This window comes from Chelonia mydas, chromosome 7 (assembly GCF_015237465.2).
Source record: "Chelonia mydas isolate rCheMyd1 chromosome 7, rCheMyd1.pri.v2, whole genome shotgun sequence".
NCBI classification, from domain to species: Eukaryota; Metazoa; Chordata; order Testudines; family Cheloniidae; genus Chelonia; species Chelonia mydas.
The window spans coordinates 65,545,017-65,566,241 of NC_057853.1; the positions used below are offsets into that span (position 1 = coordinate 65,545,017).

Sequence of the window (21,225 nt, forward strand, 5' to 3'; positions counted from 1 at the left end):
TTTTTGACAGATCTTGTCTAGCAATTTATATGACCTTCCAACTCTGATATTTTCCTTGCCAGTAAGTGTTGTAAGAGGCTCCCTTCCGGATACCATCATAATTTCTTTCTTCCTTATCATTCACTGAATCCATAAAGGGGCCTACCAGGTCATTGCCAATGGTAAACTGGGTTTGCGGATTATATATTTCTCCATGAATTTCTGAACATAGTTTGTTAAATTAGTGTTTAAAAAAATCCAAATGTATTATACTTTTTCCCCAGATTTTAAAAATTGGGATGTTGCCAATATACAAATATATTTATCATACAGTCTTTAAAATTTAGTTCGTGTTATTTACACGTTGGATGATTTGCAAAAATGTAGGCCGTTCTGCAAGCTGCTTGGCACAGGCAGAACAGTGTGTACAATCATGGCCCTAATATATTTAAACCATTTCTGTTGCTTCATTTTATGCATTTCATTCATTGTGGACAATGAAAAAATTCTGGTCAGTATCATTTTAGTAAACTTCAGCCTTTTGGACACTACCAAAATGCTATTACAGTTGGGTGTTCAACCTTGTAAAGTTTGTATTTGTTCTTACAAATATCTATATGTGTTCCCTTCTCGTCCATCCAGATTTATTTTTTTTAAACCAAAACCGACATTTCAAGTCTAAACTCAGTTGGTTGAGCCCCAACTGGGCTCAGGACTTATGCTGAAAACACTAAAAGGACGAGGTGTTTTTCTCATCCAAATCAGAAAGCTTTGTACAACTTTGCTTCTCAGCATGATCACAGGGATTTTGCATGTGTTCATTTCATAACACTAGTTTGGATGTCATCCATGAGTTATTCCTTGAACTGCAGCACAGGGATTGGTATTATAAAAGTGCTTACACAAGTGATATGGAAGTTTGGGGAAACTTAAAGTACAAGTAATGTAAGCTGACCTTTTCTATCATTTTAAACAAGTTATATATAGAATTTAAAACTGCTAAGGGAAAGGGATAATGGTTATGATATTCTGAGAGGCCGACTCCTATATACTGTAGCTAAGATTTAGGTAATAGCACACAACCAATTGAATTCTTGTTGTTGGCATTAGGAGGACTTTGTAATTAAGCATATACAATGAGAATCATCCCCAACTTTAGGCACCTAACACGTGAGGAATGAGCATTTGTTCCTAGCCTTTGAAAAGCATAGGACTGCGTTGTTAATTTTATTTGTAAAACAGTGCCTCTTCTTCTATCTTCTCTCCCAAAAGTCCTGGTAAAGTGCTTGGGCTCAATACATAAAAATAAACATTAATGTTGTTGTCATAAATCTTGAATATGAAATCCCCACATACAATAGTCAAGCTCAGTAGTTGAGCTGGTCAAAAATGGTGAACATTTCATAAAAAAAATAATTGAAATTTTTTTAAAAAGTTGAAAAATATGCTAATTTTTCCAGGACAAATTTCAACACACTTTTGAACAATCAAAAAATGTCAACCAGATTTACTCAGTATCATTTAAAAAGGAGAGAAGTGTCCCACCTTTGGATTAACGGTGATTTAAAATAGAAGATAAGTTTTTTCACAGCACTGTTTAAAAGAGTTGGCCTGTTGTTACTTACTGTACCATAGACCTTCCATTTGCTTATATCTCCCCTAATATTGATGGCAAGGTGAAAGAACTGTGCTAGCAGCTAGTGTGTTCTGTTTCGTTCCTACAGCCTCCTTTTAAAAATATATATTTTTAGTTGTCTGCAGCTGAAGTTCAGTTTGTGGTTTGTTGTTTTGATCTCTCAGCCATTTGCTATTTGCAAATGGCCATGACACTGGCTGGTGAATGGAAGAGATTCACGAAAATCTACGCTGTACGTATTGTCTTACTGCCTGCAATGTGTCTGCTTGCCTAGAGATTGAAAGGTGAAATTAGAAGTTTAAGAGTTCAGAACTAGAAGAGAGATCAACGACTTCACCACCTTGGGGGGCGGGGGGAAACTCTCCCTCCAAAAGAGGAAGATGGAGCTGTCCTGCCCACCCCGCAGCCAGCTGATAGGAAGAATATAGTAGCCAGGAAAGGGTGAAACAGTGCAGATCTCCTCATTCCAGAGCTGTGCCAAGGGAGTGAAGAGGGCGCCAGCATGGTGGAGGGTCATTCATTCATAGGCCAGTCAGGAGAGTACACTGTGGCTTGATGGAGGAACTGACCTTAGTTTTGAATTCTGCCTGACTCAAAGGCAGCATCAGCTGGTGGGAAAGGAAAAATAAAAATCTCAGCTACAGGTTACTTAATACTTTTCCTCAGGGCTTGCTTTATATCCAAAAACACATTGCAAAACTAGAACAAATCAACTCTAACTACTGCGTACTAGCCATCTGAGACCCCTCTTCAGCCAGCTGGCAGAAGTAAGACCATCCCCTTTTTATATGCCTCCTTTGCGCCAGTCTTCCCTTTTCTTTGATAACCCAGCCATGTAATAGGCAGGCACTGGGTAACTTCTTATAGGCCTGGTTCAAGGTGGCTACTAGAACTGGTTTAAATATCACAGAATTTCAGCTCTGCTGGTTACTGGCAGAAATAAACACTATGCACGGTGTTCTTATTTAATGGCGGAAATAAGCATGTTGCACAGTGAAAAATGAGCAGCCCTTCCAGGGAGCAAAAAGAGAAGAAAAGAGAACTTGTTACCGATGATGTGGTTAGGAATTGCCAACGGCATGTCCCCGAAGGAGTTTTATCGGCATGAAAATGTGGTGTTTATGTGTCATGGGGTTACTGGCCCCTTTCAAGGGAGTCTGGACCCACGGTGATCTAATTTAAGGGGAACAAACCTATCTAAGCAGTTAAATGCATAATGAGTATGTGGGCCTGATAAAAGCCCATCAGGGCTTAGTTGTAGCCAGGTGCTCAGAGAGAGAGAAACTCTCCTAAGGGAGAGGAGCTTGCAGAGACCCCAGGCCCCAAGAAGGAAGGCTGTGCAACCTCTGCATCCAAGAGCAGAGAGTCTGTTTCAAAGTAATTTGTGTTTAATAATGTAGAACCCCAGTGGGGGAATTTTGTCTCACTCTCTTTTGGACCGTCTGGAGTTATACAGGGGCCCGGAGAGAAGCGAAACTGAGGGAGTGTCTGCAGTGCTACACTAGGTCAGCAGGGGGCACTACAGGCCAGTTACATATGTCTATGTACAAAGTGTATCCGATGTTGTGTTTGTACAGATAGTTCTAATTCAAAGGCGTATCCTTGTTATTACATTTGGTAGAACTGTGTATTGTTTCAAAGAATAAGATGCTGCACCTACTAATGCCTACAGCACTGCCAACTTTGTATGCATGTTACTCACTCCAGTGTGTGTCTAATCAAGCAGGGGTTCAGAAAAATGTGAAGGCTATAAAGCTGACCTCTGGAGTGTGGAGTGTTGCAGTTCAGAACAAAAAAGAAGTGTTCAGCGTTTTGAGCCCTGTTGTGCCGTGTCATGCCATAATGAGCATTTTGAAAGAAAAGAAAAGAAAACCCTATGAAAGGAGGGGTAAAGAGAAGAGGAAAAGAAACTGCCATCTGGACCCAGATTACTTTATTCCAGACATCATGTGCATGTGCAATATGAGTTTAACAGATTAATTTATAACAATGAACGTTTTTTTGTTCTACAAATAAAAACACATAACTCATATTTTAATATAGTAGTCTTACCTTTCTAATGCCATGAATGTGCCCTCTCTCCCCCTATGCGGCAGCCCCCGAGCTGGAGCTGGCAAGGAGGGGGGTCTCTCCCCCACCACAGTAACCACAGAGCTGAGGCTGGGAGGGAGGGCCATCTCTCCTTAGCAGCCGCAGCCCTGGAGCTGGGGAAAGTCACCTCTTTCTCTGGCCACCGCAGCCCTGCATGTCCCAAAATCCCCCCACCCCCTCTTCTCACCCCCTATACCCCCCAAGACCACCACCTCACCTTACATGTGCATCTTCTCCAGGGTCCAGGCACCTAATTAGTGGAGCCACGCCTGCGCAGCTCCACTAATTAGGTGGGTGGCCCTTCGTTCTTTCATGTGCAGCTACCCAGGTGCACACCTTAGAGCTATCCATGGACCACCTGAATGGAGCTGGTCCGTGCACCACAGTCTGAGAACCTCTGAATTAGAATTCTGAGGCTTTCAGGGACAATGGAGATGGTGGTGGTGAACAGTGGTGGTTGTGCCATCTCCTGAAGAAAGGATACGTGACTAATTGGGGATTGGGGATCTCTTCCATCTCTTACCAGCAGGAGAGTGGGGTGGGGGGAGAGAAAACCTTTTGTAGTGATAAACACCCATTTTTTCATGGTTTGTGTGTATAAAAACATCTTCTGTATTTTCCACAGTATGCATCCGATGAAGCGAGCTGTAGCTCATGAAAGCTTATGCTCAAATAAATTTGTTAGTCTCTAAGGTGCCACAAGTACTCCTTTTCTTTTTGAGAATACAGACTAACACGGCTGTTACTCTGAAACCTTCCATTGTGTCAGTTTTTGCTCAAGACCCAACTTGGCATTTGTACAATTAATGCTTGTGACAGGGGCCACTCACTGCAGGTTGCACCTCCTCCTGGCTGTCCTGGATATTAGCTCTACTAGGCATCGTAGAGGCATCCTTCCTCTGGCAATGTCTTCGCCCGTCCTGTCTCATCCTGCGGCCCCTCTTGCTCCAGGAACTGCAGCCTCCTCTTTGTGACTTGGCCCTCCAGTCGGGCCACTACATGGTGTCCCCTTCCGGGTGTTACCCAAAGTCCTTCTGTACAGTCTTGGGCAGTCTTCTTCAGCACTGTCCTGATGGTGCCACTTTCCCGGTGGCTGGTAGGGGAATCCTGGTTCTCCCACTACTTCCAGTCCAGGGATGCTGTACCCGGCACTTTCGGTCTGCTTGCCTCAGCCGTTGTTGCTCCTCTCTGGGATTCTTTCCTACTGTGTCTGGTTCCCCCACTTCTCTGGATGTACTAACTCAATATCCCTCTTCCCAGGGAGTAACTGTTGACTACTCTCTCAAGCCCTGTGGTTCTCAACTCTGGTCCATCGCTTGTTCAGAGAAAGCCCCTGGCGCGCCGGGCTGGTTTGTTTACCTGCCGCGTCCGCAGGTTCGGCCGATCACAGCTCCCACTGGTTGCGGTTCACCAGGCCAATGGGGGCTGCGGGAAAGGCGACCAGCCCATCCCTCGGCCCACGCTGCTTTCTGCAGCCCCCATTGGCCTGGATCGGCAAACTGTGGCCAGTGGGAGGTAAACAAACTGGCCCGGCCCGCCAGGGGCTTTCCCTGAACAAGCGGTGGACCAGAGTTGAGAATCACTGCTCTAGCTGCAACACACATCCCTTCTGCCAGGGAGTGACTGCAGCCTACTTCCCTGCAGCCCCTGTCTGTTGCCAGCTTCCTAGCTTTATAAAGTCGGCCCAGCTGCTCCCCCAGCTGGACTTCATCAGCAAATTAGGCCCTAGCATTCTCTGGCTTTCCTCCAGGAATGCCTATATGTTAATTGTCCTAATGTACCCCATCAGGCTTGTGTAGGGTAGACTCCCTATCACAATGCTTCTGAATACCTGGGGGCTTTTTAATGCTTTTGTCTAGTCAGTGTCTACACTAGTCTTTTGCTGCATGTCATCTCATATCTGTTCACATGGTCACATGATGCAGGTTACAGAAGTTACAAGTTCTAATATAATTATAGCTAGCAGAGATCTTCTGTCCTCTTGGAACAAAAAGTGCTGAATTCTAGACCTGACCATGAGGCAGAATTTTAAAGCAGCTGCAGTGACCAGAAATCTGCTGCTATGGAATTGTCCAGACTTCTAGAAACAGGGTTGGCTGTAAAATTTATTTACCAGATATCATGTTTTTCACTATAATTCTACATCTTGAATTTGGGAGTTTCTTTGTTGGCTCATTAACACTAATATCTGTCTATACTTTGTGTTATTAGATCAGATTAGAGAATATGTAGGACAGGACGTGTTAGTAGTGATACATGTTATCTGTACCTTACTAGTGGAATAGTTAAATTTCTTAGAATGAATTCTTATGTGGTGGAGGTCACAAATGAAATTTATTTCTCAGTTCCTTCTAGAGAGCAGTCCCCTTTTCAAAATTGCTGCACAATACAAATCATCTACACTATGGTAATTTCTGCTCTATATACAAAGAAGTATCTGTATGATGAAATGCATTATTATTTCAGTAGACACCTGGTGATGTGAACTGTAACCTCAGAATGTGCAATGGCTTCATGGGCTGGTATTCCCAGTTTGATGAAGTGCCCTCATATATTGTCACGCACAGTGGAATCTCGCATATGAAAGCACTTTCTTTTAAAAATGCCTGAGCCAGTCATTGCTTGGCCAAGTAAACTGAAAAGTTCATACTTGTTGGGAGTTTCCTTGTGCTCTTAGGGGGTCTATCTGCACACTTGTGTGTAATTCCTTCTGACATTAATGTCAAGTCCATAGGCATAGTGAAAAGGAAATTAGACTTAAATGGGATTTTGTACAGCTCTCTCTCTCTCCACCCCACCCCCTTTGACACCAAAAAGGAACCGCAACAATTTCCGCTATTCCTGTGGCTATCCATTTTGCCTACTCACGATGGTAGTAGGCCTGTGTACTGCTTGCTTCTACAGAATGAGGAACCTTATCAAGCATATCTGTGCCATGAAGATGCATGTGCACCATGGCCCTTCAATGTCTGGAGACGGGGGGTTTAGAGAAGATAAAAGCCCTATTGCTACTTACAGCCAAATGAGATTTTTCTTTTAGTTAAAGTGGTTAGGGACCTACCTGTGTTCCTGAAGCAGAAGATACCCAATGTGACATTTGGAAAATGCTTTGGAACTGAAGATATTTAGAATGTCTTGCATCTATGCAGAGGTTTTGAAATCTATGTACATAGAGGACTCTCTATACCTCTGGAGAGAGAGCTAATTATGAGGTGGAAAGAGACATGCAACACATGGCAAATTAGAGAGTGGATGGTGGACGTGGTCTGACCCAGGACAGTCAAGGGGGAGCTATTTCTCTTGGAGAAGTACCAGAGGATCCTAATTTCTATGCAGAACAGGCAGGATCTTGGACTTTGCCATGTCCTAAATATTTTTTTTCGGAGGAATTACATCAGGGATGAACTTGCCCCTTAGTGTGCTTGAATGACAGCTGTGGAAAATGAAATATTTTATCCACAGAATAGGTATGGCTGTGACAGTGGCAGCCCAAGCATCCCTTGCACTGTTCTGATAGTGTGCCTCACTCCTGACCAGCAAGGGCCAGCATTAAGGATGTTATTAGTTACTCTTCTTGCCCATTCAACCCTTGGGTTTTTGTTGTTGTTGTTTTTTTGGTGGGTTTTTTTGTGCAAAGGCTGTGAACAAGGCTGTCCGTTTCTGTCAATTGGGACTTTTGAGATGTGGCCACTTGGACCTGAGGAAATGAACCATGACCAAAGACCATTGTTTTCAAGGTCTTATTCCAAAAACTTTCACATGGTAAACTGCATGGACCTCTGTACCTGGGAAGGATGAAGGGTTACGCTGAACATACAAGATATCAAAACTGTAGGTCTAGGCACAGCATTTCTCAAATGTGGCCACCAGGAGCTTTTTGCGCAGCAACAGCCTCCTTGCGGTCACTGGGAAGGCAAAGCAGTGTTAACAAATATACACTTTTCACAGAAACAGACTTATTAGCTAGCAAGTCTTTAAAAAAATACCAACCAAAAAAGCAAAAGAAACAACAACAAAAAGACAAGACCGTGCCAAGCAAATTATTTGTTTCTATTCTGTTTAGGTCTGGTAAAGACTAGATACAATTGTATATTATTTTTATTATTGAGTCTGCAGTAAAAACCTACATGAATAAATTATGATGTGGACATGTATATGTCCATATTTATTTGTTTTTTCTAAAGTTAATTAAGTATTGGCAGGGGGGAGGGAGGGGAAGTTGGTGGCCACACTCTGAGGCCACCAAAAAAATTTGTGTGAGAACGCCTTCATGGTGTAGGAAGTGTAGATATTTAATATCCTGTGCTTCGGTCATTATCAACAAGCACCACCCCAAATGCTAGAACTCCTAGTAAGCAGAGATAAATGTGGACCACAGAGAGGTTACGTTCCATAAATACTGGAAGGCAATGTCGAAAATGTAATTCAGCAGCCAGTGACTACTTTGTTTTTCTGGCTCAAAAAAAAAAAAAAAAAAATTGCTCAGCCATCTAATTTCTACCTTCTTCCTTCAGCTATGTTTAGCTTTTATGGGTTTTGCCCATCCCCCTGGAATTCATTGTTCTTCCATTCTGGGAAATTGGGTAAATCTTTACTTAAATTTCATCAGAACAGACCAGGATAATGGTAGATCAAGTTGTTAGCGTCCATGTCCCACAGCAGCTATTCAGTTCTCTCTGTTCTCTAGAGGTTTTGTTAATTGCAGCAATGCTTTTCTTTTTTCTTCTTTTTTACCCCCGGTGGTTTTTTCTGAAAGAGTGAAGCAATCCCTGATGGCTAACCAGAAAGTATTGGTCTTGGGAGCAGTTTTTCAGTTCTCCTAGAATGAAAGAGCAACAGAATAAATTGTGTTGTGTTTATGGACCATAAAAGGAAATTGCTGGCTATTTTAATTAATTATATATTTTTCTGGGTTATGTTTAATTCTAGTGACCAAAAAAAAAAGGATCCAAATCTGTCCACATTTGTGTGTATGTGTGTGGGGTGGAATATGGTTTTGAAGAGAGAGATCAAGTACTCTGTACTGCTAATGGGTTCTGGGGAATACAAGAAAATGCCTGATGGTACAGTGTTGTTTTTAGTTTTTAACAAATGCTAACTTTCATGTCAACAAATGTTCCCTTCAAATTTTATGATGCAGCTTCCAAAACATGCCTAGTTACATTAAACAAACAAGAAGGCATTTTATGTCAGAGTGCAATCCTTCTCAGTTTTCATTCTTGGTGGACTTCAGATTTACCTTGCTAGGAGCGTTTCTGCTGACTGGGCCTAGGAGGCTTTGACCTCTCTCTCTTGTCGACTGTCTGGTCCAGCAGGGATATTATCAGAGTAGAGCAAACACAAAGCAGCATCTTCAGTTTTTGATAGGTAATTGTTAAATTGTTACTAACATTTGCTGCTAGTACTAACTCTTTTCCATCTTTCTGAAGTCCTCTCTGTGAAGCTTTTGGCGCTGCTGGTCACTCTGGTACCTAGAAAAGTATTTGCTTTTTTTGCTTCTGTTCTTGTTGCAAAACCCAGCATCTGTGAGCCTGTAGCCAAAGAGGACCTGGGTGAACCTGCCCAACCCAGTTGGGGTTTTATTTGTAATTTACTGGCCAGCAAGACAGCCTCTATAGCCACAGTGCCAAGGCACCGTACTGACATCCCTGGAGCCTGGGGCCCTTACCCACAGAACACGAACAGCACATGTGGCGGCAGCAGCAGAAGTTTCCCTGTGCCACTTCCAGTGTGCCTATGGTCCATCCTTACCTGCTGAGACCTGGGATTGGTCTCTGTAGTCACTCCATCCCGAATCGCACCACTGAGCCTACCAACGGGGGACCTCAGCTGTAGTGTTCAGACACTGAGCAGGCTGACCTCTGGAGAGAAAATGCAGCTCTATCACTAACGAGGTGGCTAGTCTGCTTAGTCCTGTCTTCTGCTTAGGGGTCTCGGAGGCCGCCGCTCTGTTGAGAAATCTGGGAGGCCATAGAATGGTAAAAACATTTAGTCATTACAGACCTAACTTCAGATCTGAACATCCAGTGAAGGGTGTCCTGTTCGGATACCAGTCCCATTCCTTGCTCTCTTCCCCTGTTAAAGGGACCTATTGCCTCAACAGACGCTTCGTTCCAATGCATAGAAACGTCCACTTAATGTATGCAAAATAGCTTTCTTTCTTTCTTGGATATGGTACCATGGATTGGAGAAAGGGGAGTCCCGTCCCCTCTCATTTTAGGCATTTGCAAGTTTCCTGGGGAGTTTCTTTTGATGGTAGTGGTGTTAGCTGAGTGATCAGGGTCACTTGTTAGAGATGGCTCATTTGCTTGTAGCTGTCCCTGTGCAGATTAGCATTTCTTGCCTGCAAGCTACAGTATATTTAATAAACCACTGGATCAGTGGACTTTGCTGTGGAACTGTCAATGTTTGTGCTGGCTGATCTGTCTACATGGCAGTGTGCAAAGCCTCTGCGGATGCTGCAGCAGGTCTGTCAGCTCTTGCTCCCTAGGAGCACACATTTAAGCATTTTTTCCTCTAATTTTGTCTTATTACTTCTTGCTGTTATAAACTGCAGTGTCTATCTTTCCCCCTACCTTCTCTAAATATAAGAAGCTTGACAGAGTTTTAGATGCTTGGGCTTAGGTGGAATGTAGGGAAACCAACCTTATAATATAAGCATGCAGCAGGGCGATTACTTGAAACTGGATTTGCACAGATACTGTATTTGGCCTGGGGAAACCAGTCATTTCAGCCAGTGGGCTAGAGGTGAGGGCCACTGGTGAAAGACCGTTCATGTGCTTTAAGTTTATTGTACTGGTCAATGATCAGTGTGTAGAGATTTAAAGAAGTGTTACACTTGGGTAGAGATGTGATACTGTTCTGTCCCTCTGATCCCACTCGTCTGTGGTTCCCCACCCCCCACAGGTCGGATCACAGTGCTGTGCGCTCCCCAGACAACCCTACCACCTTTGCTTTTGTAATCAGGCTGCAGATGTGCTTGATGATTGAATAATTTCTGTGCACCACCGCTCCTCCTCCCAGAGGGGTCCAGCAGGCTTGCTTATGCAAGCTGTCATGTCGTCTTCTTTTTTTTTCAAAAGCCTGTGTGGATTTGGTTTTGTGTGTGTCTGTGTACATGTCTGTATATAATAGACCATGTATATAAACATGTTCTCAAGCACATGGCTGTGGAGAAAGCTTTCTTAACCCAACATAACTGCCAGCGCTCACCGTTCAAACCACCATAAATTAAATAAATCCACTCCCACCCCTCACTGAAGCTGTGAGTATTGGCGGCATGCATGCACACAAACTCTCTCTCTCTTGCTTTCTCTCCGTCAAAGATGATAGAAAGTCTTTGGGGGATTATTGCACATTTATACAGCAACAATGGAAAGCAGTACTGCACAAATATCTATTCTTCCTCGCCCAGCATAACAAACGCTGCTTTGTCTCACATCTGGCCCTTTTTAATAGCTCAAAGCCAAAAGCAGTAGCTATTTAGCAGCTTATGGTAAATAAAGCTTTATTAAAACTACTTCCTTTTTCAAGTGTTTAATGACTAAATGGCCTTTCACCTGACATTTCATGCTTCTCATTTTTTGAAGTACTGATCTAGCAAGGGAAATAAAATAGTTGTCATGGATGGATATTAAACTTCTCGCAGTTTTATTCTCTAGATGAAAACAATGTTTAAGTGCATTTTTGGATTTTTTTTGGAAAAGCAGATTTAAAAACAACGCTGTTTTAATGTTTTTGTGTGTATGTGTATGCACAAAGCATTATACGTTGTATCTTATTTTTAGGTGCCTATGCCCAAAGGTCTATATGTCATCATATTTTTGTTACAATACCTAAGGATGTTAGCATAAGTACCTAAAAATGAATGTAATATATAATCTGTGTGTATACGCCACCACCACTCCTCAACCCTGCCCCTCCACCCCCACACCGATAGTTCAGGACGTAACTTTGTTTTTAAATATGCTTTTCAATAAAGAAAAATGTTATAGTTTATTTAAAATGTTTATAATCTCGAGCATACATAAACCTACTGTAAAATTTTATAGTTTATAAAATATTTAGTAGGACAAGTGGTTTCCTTCAGTTTCTTTCAGAAGGAAACAGAAATACCTTAGCACTCAAACAGTCCTACTTGGTCTGTAATTGGAAAGTATGTTTTGAGCCTATGGAGGGCATTATTTAATCCTGAGGCTTAAGAGTGATGGTTGTATTGGAGTAATACAGTGTTTAAAATGTTGAAAAATATTCTGTGATCTAACTATTGTAAAAGCTGGATAGCTTAGAATATGGTATCCAGGACCATTTTCAGTATTTAGCATGCCAGTGGTTTTCTGCCCTGTTTCCCCCTCCCTGAATTTTAGGGGAGCATATTGCTGTGAAAGGAAAGTGCAGTGGATATTTTTAAACCAATAAATAATTGGGTTTAGGATTCTTTTTTCCCCTTCTCCTGTTTGTGTTGAATTGTTGTAACAAATTTATATTAAACGGTACGCGCTGTCAGAACCTGTTTGGTATTTAGTCTTGACATTAACACATTTGATCAAACAGCAGTGTTCTCTCTCTGCATCTCCAAAGGCAGCCCTTTTTGAGAATAGCTGTCAGGGAGTATGACTGCAACTCCTTAGCTCTCTATTTGCAAGCTCTGGAGGTGTGAAAGATGGCAGCGAATGGGGAGATAGTTAATCAATAACCACAAGGTCAGACAGACAGTGTCAGTTTTAGTGCTCCCTGTTAGGAAGCAGCAGCAAAGGATTTGTAGGGGCTTGTAAAGGCTTAAAGAAACACAAGACTGCTGTGTGAGAAAGGAATGGAGCTCTCTCAGCTTTAGTAGAAAAGGGAGACATCTGCTGGCTTGTCTAGGAGGGGGGGGGAAATACGTGCAGTACTTTTGTTAATCAAAACAGACCTACAATCTCACTTCAACACAGCTAATCAACAGGAAGGTTCTTTAAGTACTTTCAAATGAAATAATTTCATTTAGCATTGTTCTTCCTATTAATATAGATGTATACTACAAACCAACATATGTAGTAGCAATATAGGACATGTGTGCATATAAAGTGAAAACAGTGCATGTCATTTCAAGGCATGTTTCAGTAAATAGAGTACCTTCATATTTGAACAGCAAATGTGAAATCACGAATGGTGCTAAATCCTCCATGCTTACATCTTAATTTGTAATGATCTTCCTTGGCCAAGTTTCTGTGCAGAAACTAAACTCCTTTTGTATAGGTGAAGCACTCAGTTGGCTGCTCTCCTGACAGAGATGGTATGTTAGGCAAATTAATTGTTTTTAACCCCCCTGATGTGTTAATGGTACAATACAAGTGTCTCATCTTAATCATCTCTGTGTTAAACTTCAACACCATAGCTTGAGCCACTTCTTTGCTGATGACTTAATTGATTCATTAGCCAATGTAATCCCCTCCCATCCTGTTCATAGCCTGGTTTGTAGCCTGATCAAAGACACTTATTAGATTAAAAAAAATTCTTAGCCTTCTCTTATGACTCTCAGCATATTAGAGACATATAACAAATTATTCCATTGTATCTGATTGAATAAACAGCATGAGTAGTACATAGCAACAGCATTCACCAGCAGTTTGTGCTTCGTCCAATGCTACCATCCGATACTGAGGGGAGACAGGGTTATTTTAAATGTATTGTAGAATTCTTGCTTTGGAAATTGTTTTCTTTCCCTTCCTCGCACCTCGTTAAGGTTAAAACAAAGAAATGAAGTACACCACACCAGTGTGATTTCTTTTCTCAATAAATTTCCCACTTCAAATGACTGGTTCGAAGTGGCTCCAAGTCTGACCCTTTTATTGATAACAAACATATGATTTCCCAGATGGCGGCTGCTAGAGTGCATCTTCCTTATACCCTCAACTTGTAAAATTGAAACCAAGTATCTTGACCCACTGAGCTCTCACCTGGCAGCATCTTTAGGCCCTTGTTGTTTGCCCCACAGCAGTTATTTTCTCTCCCTTTTAGACACTAGCTGTTCTGAGCACATACATTGTGGTGGATGTTCCTTTACGTCTCGGAGAGCGGAAGGGATAAAAATCAATAGATGAGATGCAGTGAGTTAAGAGGAGTGCACTCCTACCAAACTTCTTCTCCTTTATCTTGTTATCTATTTGTAACTCCATCTTTAATTTTTAAAACATTAACTTTAAATTCAGGTAATTACTTTTTGTTCGTGGGTATTACTCCACTCTACTTATTTATTTATTTATATTTATGTTACCACTAATCTCTTGAGTCTAAAAATGCCATCTCATTTGTCAGTGACGTTCTAATCAACGGTTAGGTTAATTACATGAATTAAGTAATTAAATTACAAAATGGCGTATTATTTATTACCCATCATACATGCTGACACATTGTTTACTTTCGACACAGGTTCCATTCTCTAGTTCTGCCTGTATGTTAAAGGATCTCCCATCTATTTGCCAAAACTAATCAGTTAGTAATTGTTTACAAATTGATCTCTTTGGTTTATATGCTGGGCCTGTATGGTAATGGTAATGAGGGTAATGGTTTCCAGGCGGCGTGCACAAGTATTATGTGAGCCTCTGTGGTCTAGAAATAAGGCAGAAACTTACTGAATAGGCTTTCTTGTGACATTCCCAGTTACTACTACTTCCACTGATCAGGCATAAGCAATTTCCTATGGTATTTCAGTACTACTTGCATCTCAAAACCAGAAAGTGGAGAGATATGAAAGTGTGTATGGGCACAAGCACTGAGTGAAGAAGGGACCAAAATTTTGATAACTTCTCGAAAAGGTTGGACTCAGGTTTTAGCTGATGACTTGGGTCTGCTCTTATTTTATGCAATCCAGTTTGTCTACTCTTTATGGTGTCTGATACAGTAGTGTACACGTTGGTAGCTGCTTTGTGTATATGTGTAGAGCAAGGAATCTGGTCAGCAGCTTGAGTGCTCATGAAAGTGAGTGGTTAACAACATGTATTCGTGCCAGTTGTAAGGCAAAATCTGTGTCAACTTCCTCCCACCAATCTGCCGGTGAGCTTCATACCTGGGACCAGGAGACTCAGGAATTCTACTCTTACATGCCATTGACTCTCCACATGGCAATGGGCTAGTCAATCAGCTCTGACTGTGTTTTGCCACCTGTAAAATATGGTTGTCACGTACCTATCTTATAGGGGTGTTGTGAGGTTTCATGGATGTAAAGTGCCAAATACAACATTTTTGAATCTACTTGGCACCCTAGTCATTCTAAAGGTCACCAGCCAGCAATTCTCAGTTATGTCACAAATGACATGCAATTTTGAAGTTTGAATCTGTTCTGTGATTGATTTAATAGCGGTTCATGTCATAACCTACCATATGAAGTAGCAATGATAAAAAAAAGTCACGATTTTTTTCAAAACAATCATTGTTTTTCATTTTAAAAAATCTCAAATTTTTGAAATGTTGTTGAAATGTGTGACTTTTGAAATGTTTCAAACAGCTCTAAAACTGATTAAAAACTTAATTTTTTTTAATGATATGCTTTTTGAAAATATTTTTGATTGAAAATCAAACTTTTGACAAAAATTAATTGAAAACTCAAAATGTGGGGAATATCAACCAATATAACGAACTAGAACAGCAAGATGTGAAATTCCCTTTTCCATTTTTTCTATTATCCACTACATAATCCCTACTTAAGAACATATTTCTAACTGCAGTTCACCAGAGAAAGATTCAATACATTTAAGGTTTAAAAAAAATCATTGTCTAATAGGTCAATACATCTGTTCCTTTAAAAAAAAACTTTCCCCCTTTTGAGGCATCATAAATATGTAAATGAGGTCTATTTAATTACTGCCTGGGGCTATAAACTCACATGCTTGCGGGGAGGGAAGGGAAGAATAATGTACATAATATTTTCTTTAAAAGAGAGCAGGTCTATGCCTCAGAAACACAACAGGAGAATACATTCTCCATGCACGGAACAATATAACCAAAGGGGAACAGGAACAATTCTTTTCATCCTTGTAGATGGAGTTAGCATGTAAAACAGTAGTAATTTATTTGCGTGTGTGTGAGAGAGAGAGAGAGAGAGATTTTTTTGTTTTTTAAGGCACCAAGTAAGCTTCCTCTTCCCCACAGCTCTGTTGATGCCCTTTAATCCTGATCAGCAACCCCTGCTGCTATCCCTCTGAACAGAGGCTGGTTGTTGTGCCGAATCCTGCTGTGGTTTGCTAACGCTGATATACAAGAGACTAGATTGAGACCCAACAAAGTCATTTTCACTTGTGACCTGATACAGCACTTAACTAAATAATAGAAGGCTTGTCCCGTTCCAGTCTGTTGAGTTTGCCCTTGCTTAAACACTGTTATTTTCAAAGTAAGGTACAGTACAACGGCTAATCTTCAGTAGGGTTGCATCCTCATTCAAAGAGACATAAACTAAACCAGAAAAGAGCACTCTTATTCCAGAATGAGTGTGTCCACACACAGAGGTCTATTGGTGCAACTATAGTAGTGTAATTATACTCGTATAGTCGTGCCTTTAATTTTCCGCATGTAGCCAGCCCTCAGTACCTTGGTAATTATTCAGCTTTCTTTTTTCTCTGTGCAATTTCATGTGCATATGGTATTCTTTACTTCCCATCCAAAACCATTAAGTGTTGCTATGGGCAATGAAACAGCTTCCATGTTACTCTGAGGTAGCTGCATGACTATCATGGTTTATTTTTGCATGTTGTACAGCCCTGATTTTCCTAAAAGTTTCTGAGAAATTTACCGCTGTTGGGGAAGATGTGGTTTTGGACAAATGGGAGAGTAATGCATGGTTCAGGTAGCTGAGATCAACCGTCATTTACACGTGGTTAACTGGAAGTCAGATGATTGGAGGTGTATTATATACAGTTTATAAATCAATTTGTAAAATTCTTTGCAATCTTCTGGCATGAATGGTACTATATAAATGCAAGTCATTATCATTATCTCTATAGAATCCCCCTGCAGTCTCCCAGCCCCACATTGTACTGCCAACAACACCACAGGAGTTTTCTGTTGTTATTAGCTGACAGCTTCAGTGCCTGGTACATGCAGCCTTGCAGGGGAATCATGTTTTCTGGAGGTATTGGGGATGTCCTTGAATCTATTGCCTGGAGTAGAGTTGTTTTTTGAAATTGGATTCTACAGGGTTTTATAGCTGTGAGAGGGTTAACTAAATAATGCCAAAAAAGGGCACTTATCTCTGTTCCAAAAGCAGTTTAAACACAGCATTGTGATTACTGGCTGGTTAAGAAAATTTCTACTGTTTTTGTTTTGTTTGTAAAGAGTTCTTTTCCTTCTGTCCCAATGAGCAATTAAAATGCAGATAATGTATTCCAGTTCTTAAGATGGATCGTTGCTGAAGTGGTGTCATGTCTGGGCTAGCTTATCTCATGATAAATACCTCTGCTGTCCACTGAAAGATTAAACGCCATGGCTACTGAGGTTGTTTTGAGGTCTTGTAAGCAGATAAGAATGTGTTACTCATTTTTAATAAAATATATGAATCTGCGTTTTCTAAAGGGTTCTTAGACAGTGCCTGCCATTGAGAAGGTGGTGCAGGCAAAGTCTAATAATGATACTTGTACATAAACCTGGCTTTACCATTCCATGAGTATTATAATTTATTGACAGGAGTGCTTTATTGAACCCTCTTGTGTCTGGAGTGTGGGGATGAGGTGCTTGAGCTGCTGTTGTAAGACCTCATTTAGCTGTCTAGCAGAAAAGATTTCTCTCCCGGAGTCTAATCCGGCAGGAGCCATGAGAGAACGTTATCAGTTAGGTACAGAAATCTCAGACGGCTAGGGTGCGTGGGACACACACGGATGCCATGGTCTGGAATCCATCGTGCTGTGACAGTGATGCATTCAGCATCTCCATCCAGGGGAGCACAATTCCCTTTCTGGGGGCTGGGCATTCACACTGCAGACTTTTAGAGGTGCTCTAATTGTAGGGCTTTAAAGTGATGTGAGGTGGGAGTGGGGAAGGGTTTTAGCTTCCCTAGGAGAACAAGCATCAGAAAAATCCACCCTCTCTTTCATGTGTGTGTGGAGAGCGAGAAGACTTTCAGGGACAGAGCTATGATAAACAAAACGAACTGCTAGGTGTGATAGGAATGAAACTAGAATTCACAATGGCAAACATTGGAGTGCAAACTTGGAATCCTGTTGTGCCAGTATAAAGTTTACACTCATGTAAATATGCCATGAGAATGTGTCGTACAGAATCTGTCCTTCCCCTCTCATAGAATCATGAAAGATTAGGGTTGGAAGATATCTCAGGGGGTCATCTAGTCCAACCCCCTGCACAAAGCAGGACCAACACCAACTAAATCATCCCAGCCAGGGCTTTGTCAAGCCAGGCCCTAAAAATCTCTATGGATGGAGATTCCACCATCTCCCTAGGTAACCCATTCCAGTGCTTCACCACCCTCCTCGTGAAATTGTGTTTTCTAATATCCAGTATCCTAATATTCCTCTCTCTCCCCCCCAACCCCGCGCCCCAGTCATTGGGTGTGAGAAAGCAGCCTCTTACAGTGTTCTTCCAAGCTGGCTATCACAGTGTTGCAAGGACAGAGAAATCAATATGGGCAAAGACCAGTTTTGTGACACAGTATTCACTCCGTGTCCGCTCAGAGTGTCATGAAAGGGGTTGGGGGGGGGGGGGGGGCCCTGGCTGGCTGGCTCATCACCCTTGCCTGAGAAAGGAGTATTAGAAAAAAGCCTTTAAAACTGTTAAGCCTGTTACTTACAATTATACATAGCTAGAGCCTTGTTACAGTTCTGCTTTTAAACAAATTGCAGTGTGTAGCAGTTGATATTGTGAATTATGGACAGAAATTGCTGGTTGGAATCCAAGTTTCCATCTTTCCAAGCAACTGCTCTGCCACTAAAGTAAAAGAACAGATAAAGCCAAGAGGGACTCTGTTAAACTCAATCCACAGACAGTGCGTATGGACTGTGGGGCTCAGCGGGTTACCTTTGTTTGTACTGCATTCCAGTTGGCCTAGATGCCAAGCCTAGTGTTGACTACAGTAGTTGAAAGGCCAGAGCAAAATCCCAAGTGGATATTTATCCCTGTCTCTAAAATGGATGGAGCCATAAGTGGCATAGCTTTTAGCTGTGGGATGGGTTGAGGCAGAGATAAGAAGGATTTAGAAAATAGAATCCAGAATGAGATGCAGAGGTTACTTGCAAACCCAGTACCTTCCATGTCCCTAGCATGGTCACTGATCTTAATTCTTTACTTGCATTTCACCACCACTGAAAAACAATTCTGTGCTGATATATTCATTATTTTGACCAGAGATGCTAATGTGCAAGTGCAGAGTAGCATGAAGCCTGACTCTGAAAAGGGGTTAACAAACCGATTTAACTCTGGCTTCTCTTGATAGCTGCCTACATTCGCAAACATAGCTCAACATGCTGAGTGTTAATAGTGGGGCCAACAGATCGCAGTTTTGCTGTTTATATCATCATAATTCCTTGGTGGTGTTTCTCATGTGATGATTTCCTCGTGCTATACCCACGCAAATCAAAATTCTCAACACCTCTTTGAGATGGGAGTATGCTGCTCATTTTCCAGATGCATAAAATGAGGCTCAGAGAGTTTGTGGCTTCCCTAAGGTTACATAGCAAGTCAGAAGCAAAGCCGGGGATAAAACAGAAGCAAAGATTTTTCAAAAGCAACTAGTAGTTTTTGTGGCTTAAAGAGAGACATCTTAAAGGATCCAGATTTTTAGAGGGTGTCTGTTGCTCAGCACTTTTAAAAATCAGACTCCTTTAAGGTATGTCAAGATGGGCACTCAAAATCACTAGTCACTTTTGAAAATCTTGCCTGAGTCCTGAATCCCAGTCCTGTGCTCACTGCCACCACAGCTCCTTCCAGAACCATTTTTAAATGATGTTTTATATCAAGGCATTCTTATCAGTCTAACTTAAAGTACCGAGATCCAAAGCTTTCCTAACAAATACTTAGGCAAGTATATCTAGGCTCAGTTGTGTAATCCCAGTCCTTATTTGCTGGCCATGTAATAGTATAGTGCATCCGAAATACTTGTGAGAGCGAGAGGTATTTTTTCCCATAGAAAGAGGAGGGCAAATCCTTTATGTCCATGTCTTCATAAAATCCAGACTTCTTGGATGTTGCCAGCAGTTTTGCTGTTTCATTTTAGTGGCATTTGGTGAAGTAGTTCTGTAGTTCTTTGTGTAAAAGGAACCTTTGTGATTGACTTCACAAAAGTTCCCAGTGGAGTTTGCTTCACCTAGCTAGGTGTCATCATGTGACTTTGGAATGTCATTGTTGAATTTAAAATACAGAGCCTCTGCCTGTGCATACCTTGTGGGCCCCCTGACAGAGCTCCCTTTCCCAAACCAGAAGAGTAAAAAAATCATTCCCAGGAAGGAAGGATAAACCCCGTGATGTGTAACATCCATGGTCTCTCTGTCAGTAGAGTTGGCAGAAGTGCATGAACTTTGTTCAGTGATCTTTCCTCTTCTTTTTATCTTGCAGATTGAGGGATTTTAATGGCTTTCAGGTAGAAGCCAAGTGGAGACAATCAAAATGAATTCTATGGACAGGCACATACAGCAGACCAATGACCGGCTGCAGTGCATAAAACAGGTAAGCTGAAACTGGAGACCACTACTATGAGTAAAGCTAGAGCAGCCACGGCATTGCGTTGCCTGGCATGGCACATAGCTGCTTTTGGAGCCTGTATAATGATCATCCTCTTTATCTTTTTGTAAGGGGTGTGGAGGGAACCTTCTAATCTGGCTGAGTAGACAAACGTCTCCTGCAAGGATCGCCACAGAACAAAACCTTTCAAACTCCCCATTCCAGAGAGTCGTCTGCTTGGGTTAATCAGTTTGCTCCCCAGAAGCAGAGAGTGGTGAACAAACCAAATGAATGAGTTCATAGTCAGTTGATGTTTGTTCTTAATGTGTGGTTTTTAAAAATGTTTCTGGCTAAATAACTAAGCTGAGGTTTAGGGACTGAAGACTGGGGCTAAATTTTCATAAGCATCTAAGCCCCATGTTCAGAAATGACGTAGGCACTTAGGAGCCTAAGTTTCATTGAAAGTCTGTAGGACTTAGGCTCGCTCCCATTGATTTCAGCAGGAACTAGTTGCTTTGAGGATCTGGGCCCTAAATACCTAAAACACTTTTGAAAATGGAATTTAGGCTCCAGAATTCCTTTGGGGCTTTTTAAAATGTTACCCTCTCTGAATTACTGGGGGAGGAAAGAAGTAGTTCCAAATGCTTGTCTAATTGATGGCAGAAGAAGCTGACACCATCTCTGCCTGCTCACTCCTCCTTGTGAGCTGTGCTGCCTGACTCCCGCCCTCCAGCTGCATACTTTCTCTGACAGGAATCTGTCGCTGTGGGTGGGTGATGGTGGGGGTGCAGTTTCTCAATTTGAGATGACGCTAAAGGTTGCTGTATTTTATTTCCAACCAATTTGAATAGGGACCCCCACGCCCACCCCACCATGTGGCC

At 41.8% G+C, this 21,225-nt stretch overlaps 1 protein-coding gene across 31 annotated transcripts in view; it reads left to right on the top strand.

Moving 5' to 3' along the window:
• Positions 1-21,225, top strand: part of ZMIZ1 (zinc finger MIZ-type containing 1) — a 480,632-nt gene that overhangs the window by 249,439 nt on the left and 209,968 nt on the right. For all 31 annotated transcript variants that reach the window (XM_043551273.1, XM_043551283.1, XM_043551284.1 and 28 more), the window contains one exon: positions 20,240-20,350. In XM_043551273.1, coding sequence (XP_043407208.1) covers positions 20,291-20,350 — 60 coding nt within the window. In that variant the 5' untranslated portion in view covers positions 20,240-20,290. The remainder of the gene's footprint in view (positions 1-20,239; positions 20,351-21,225) is intronic.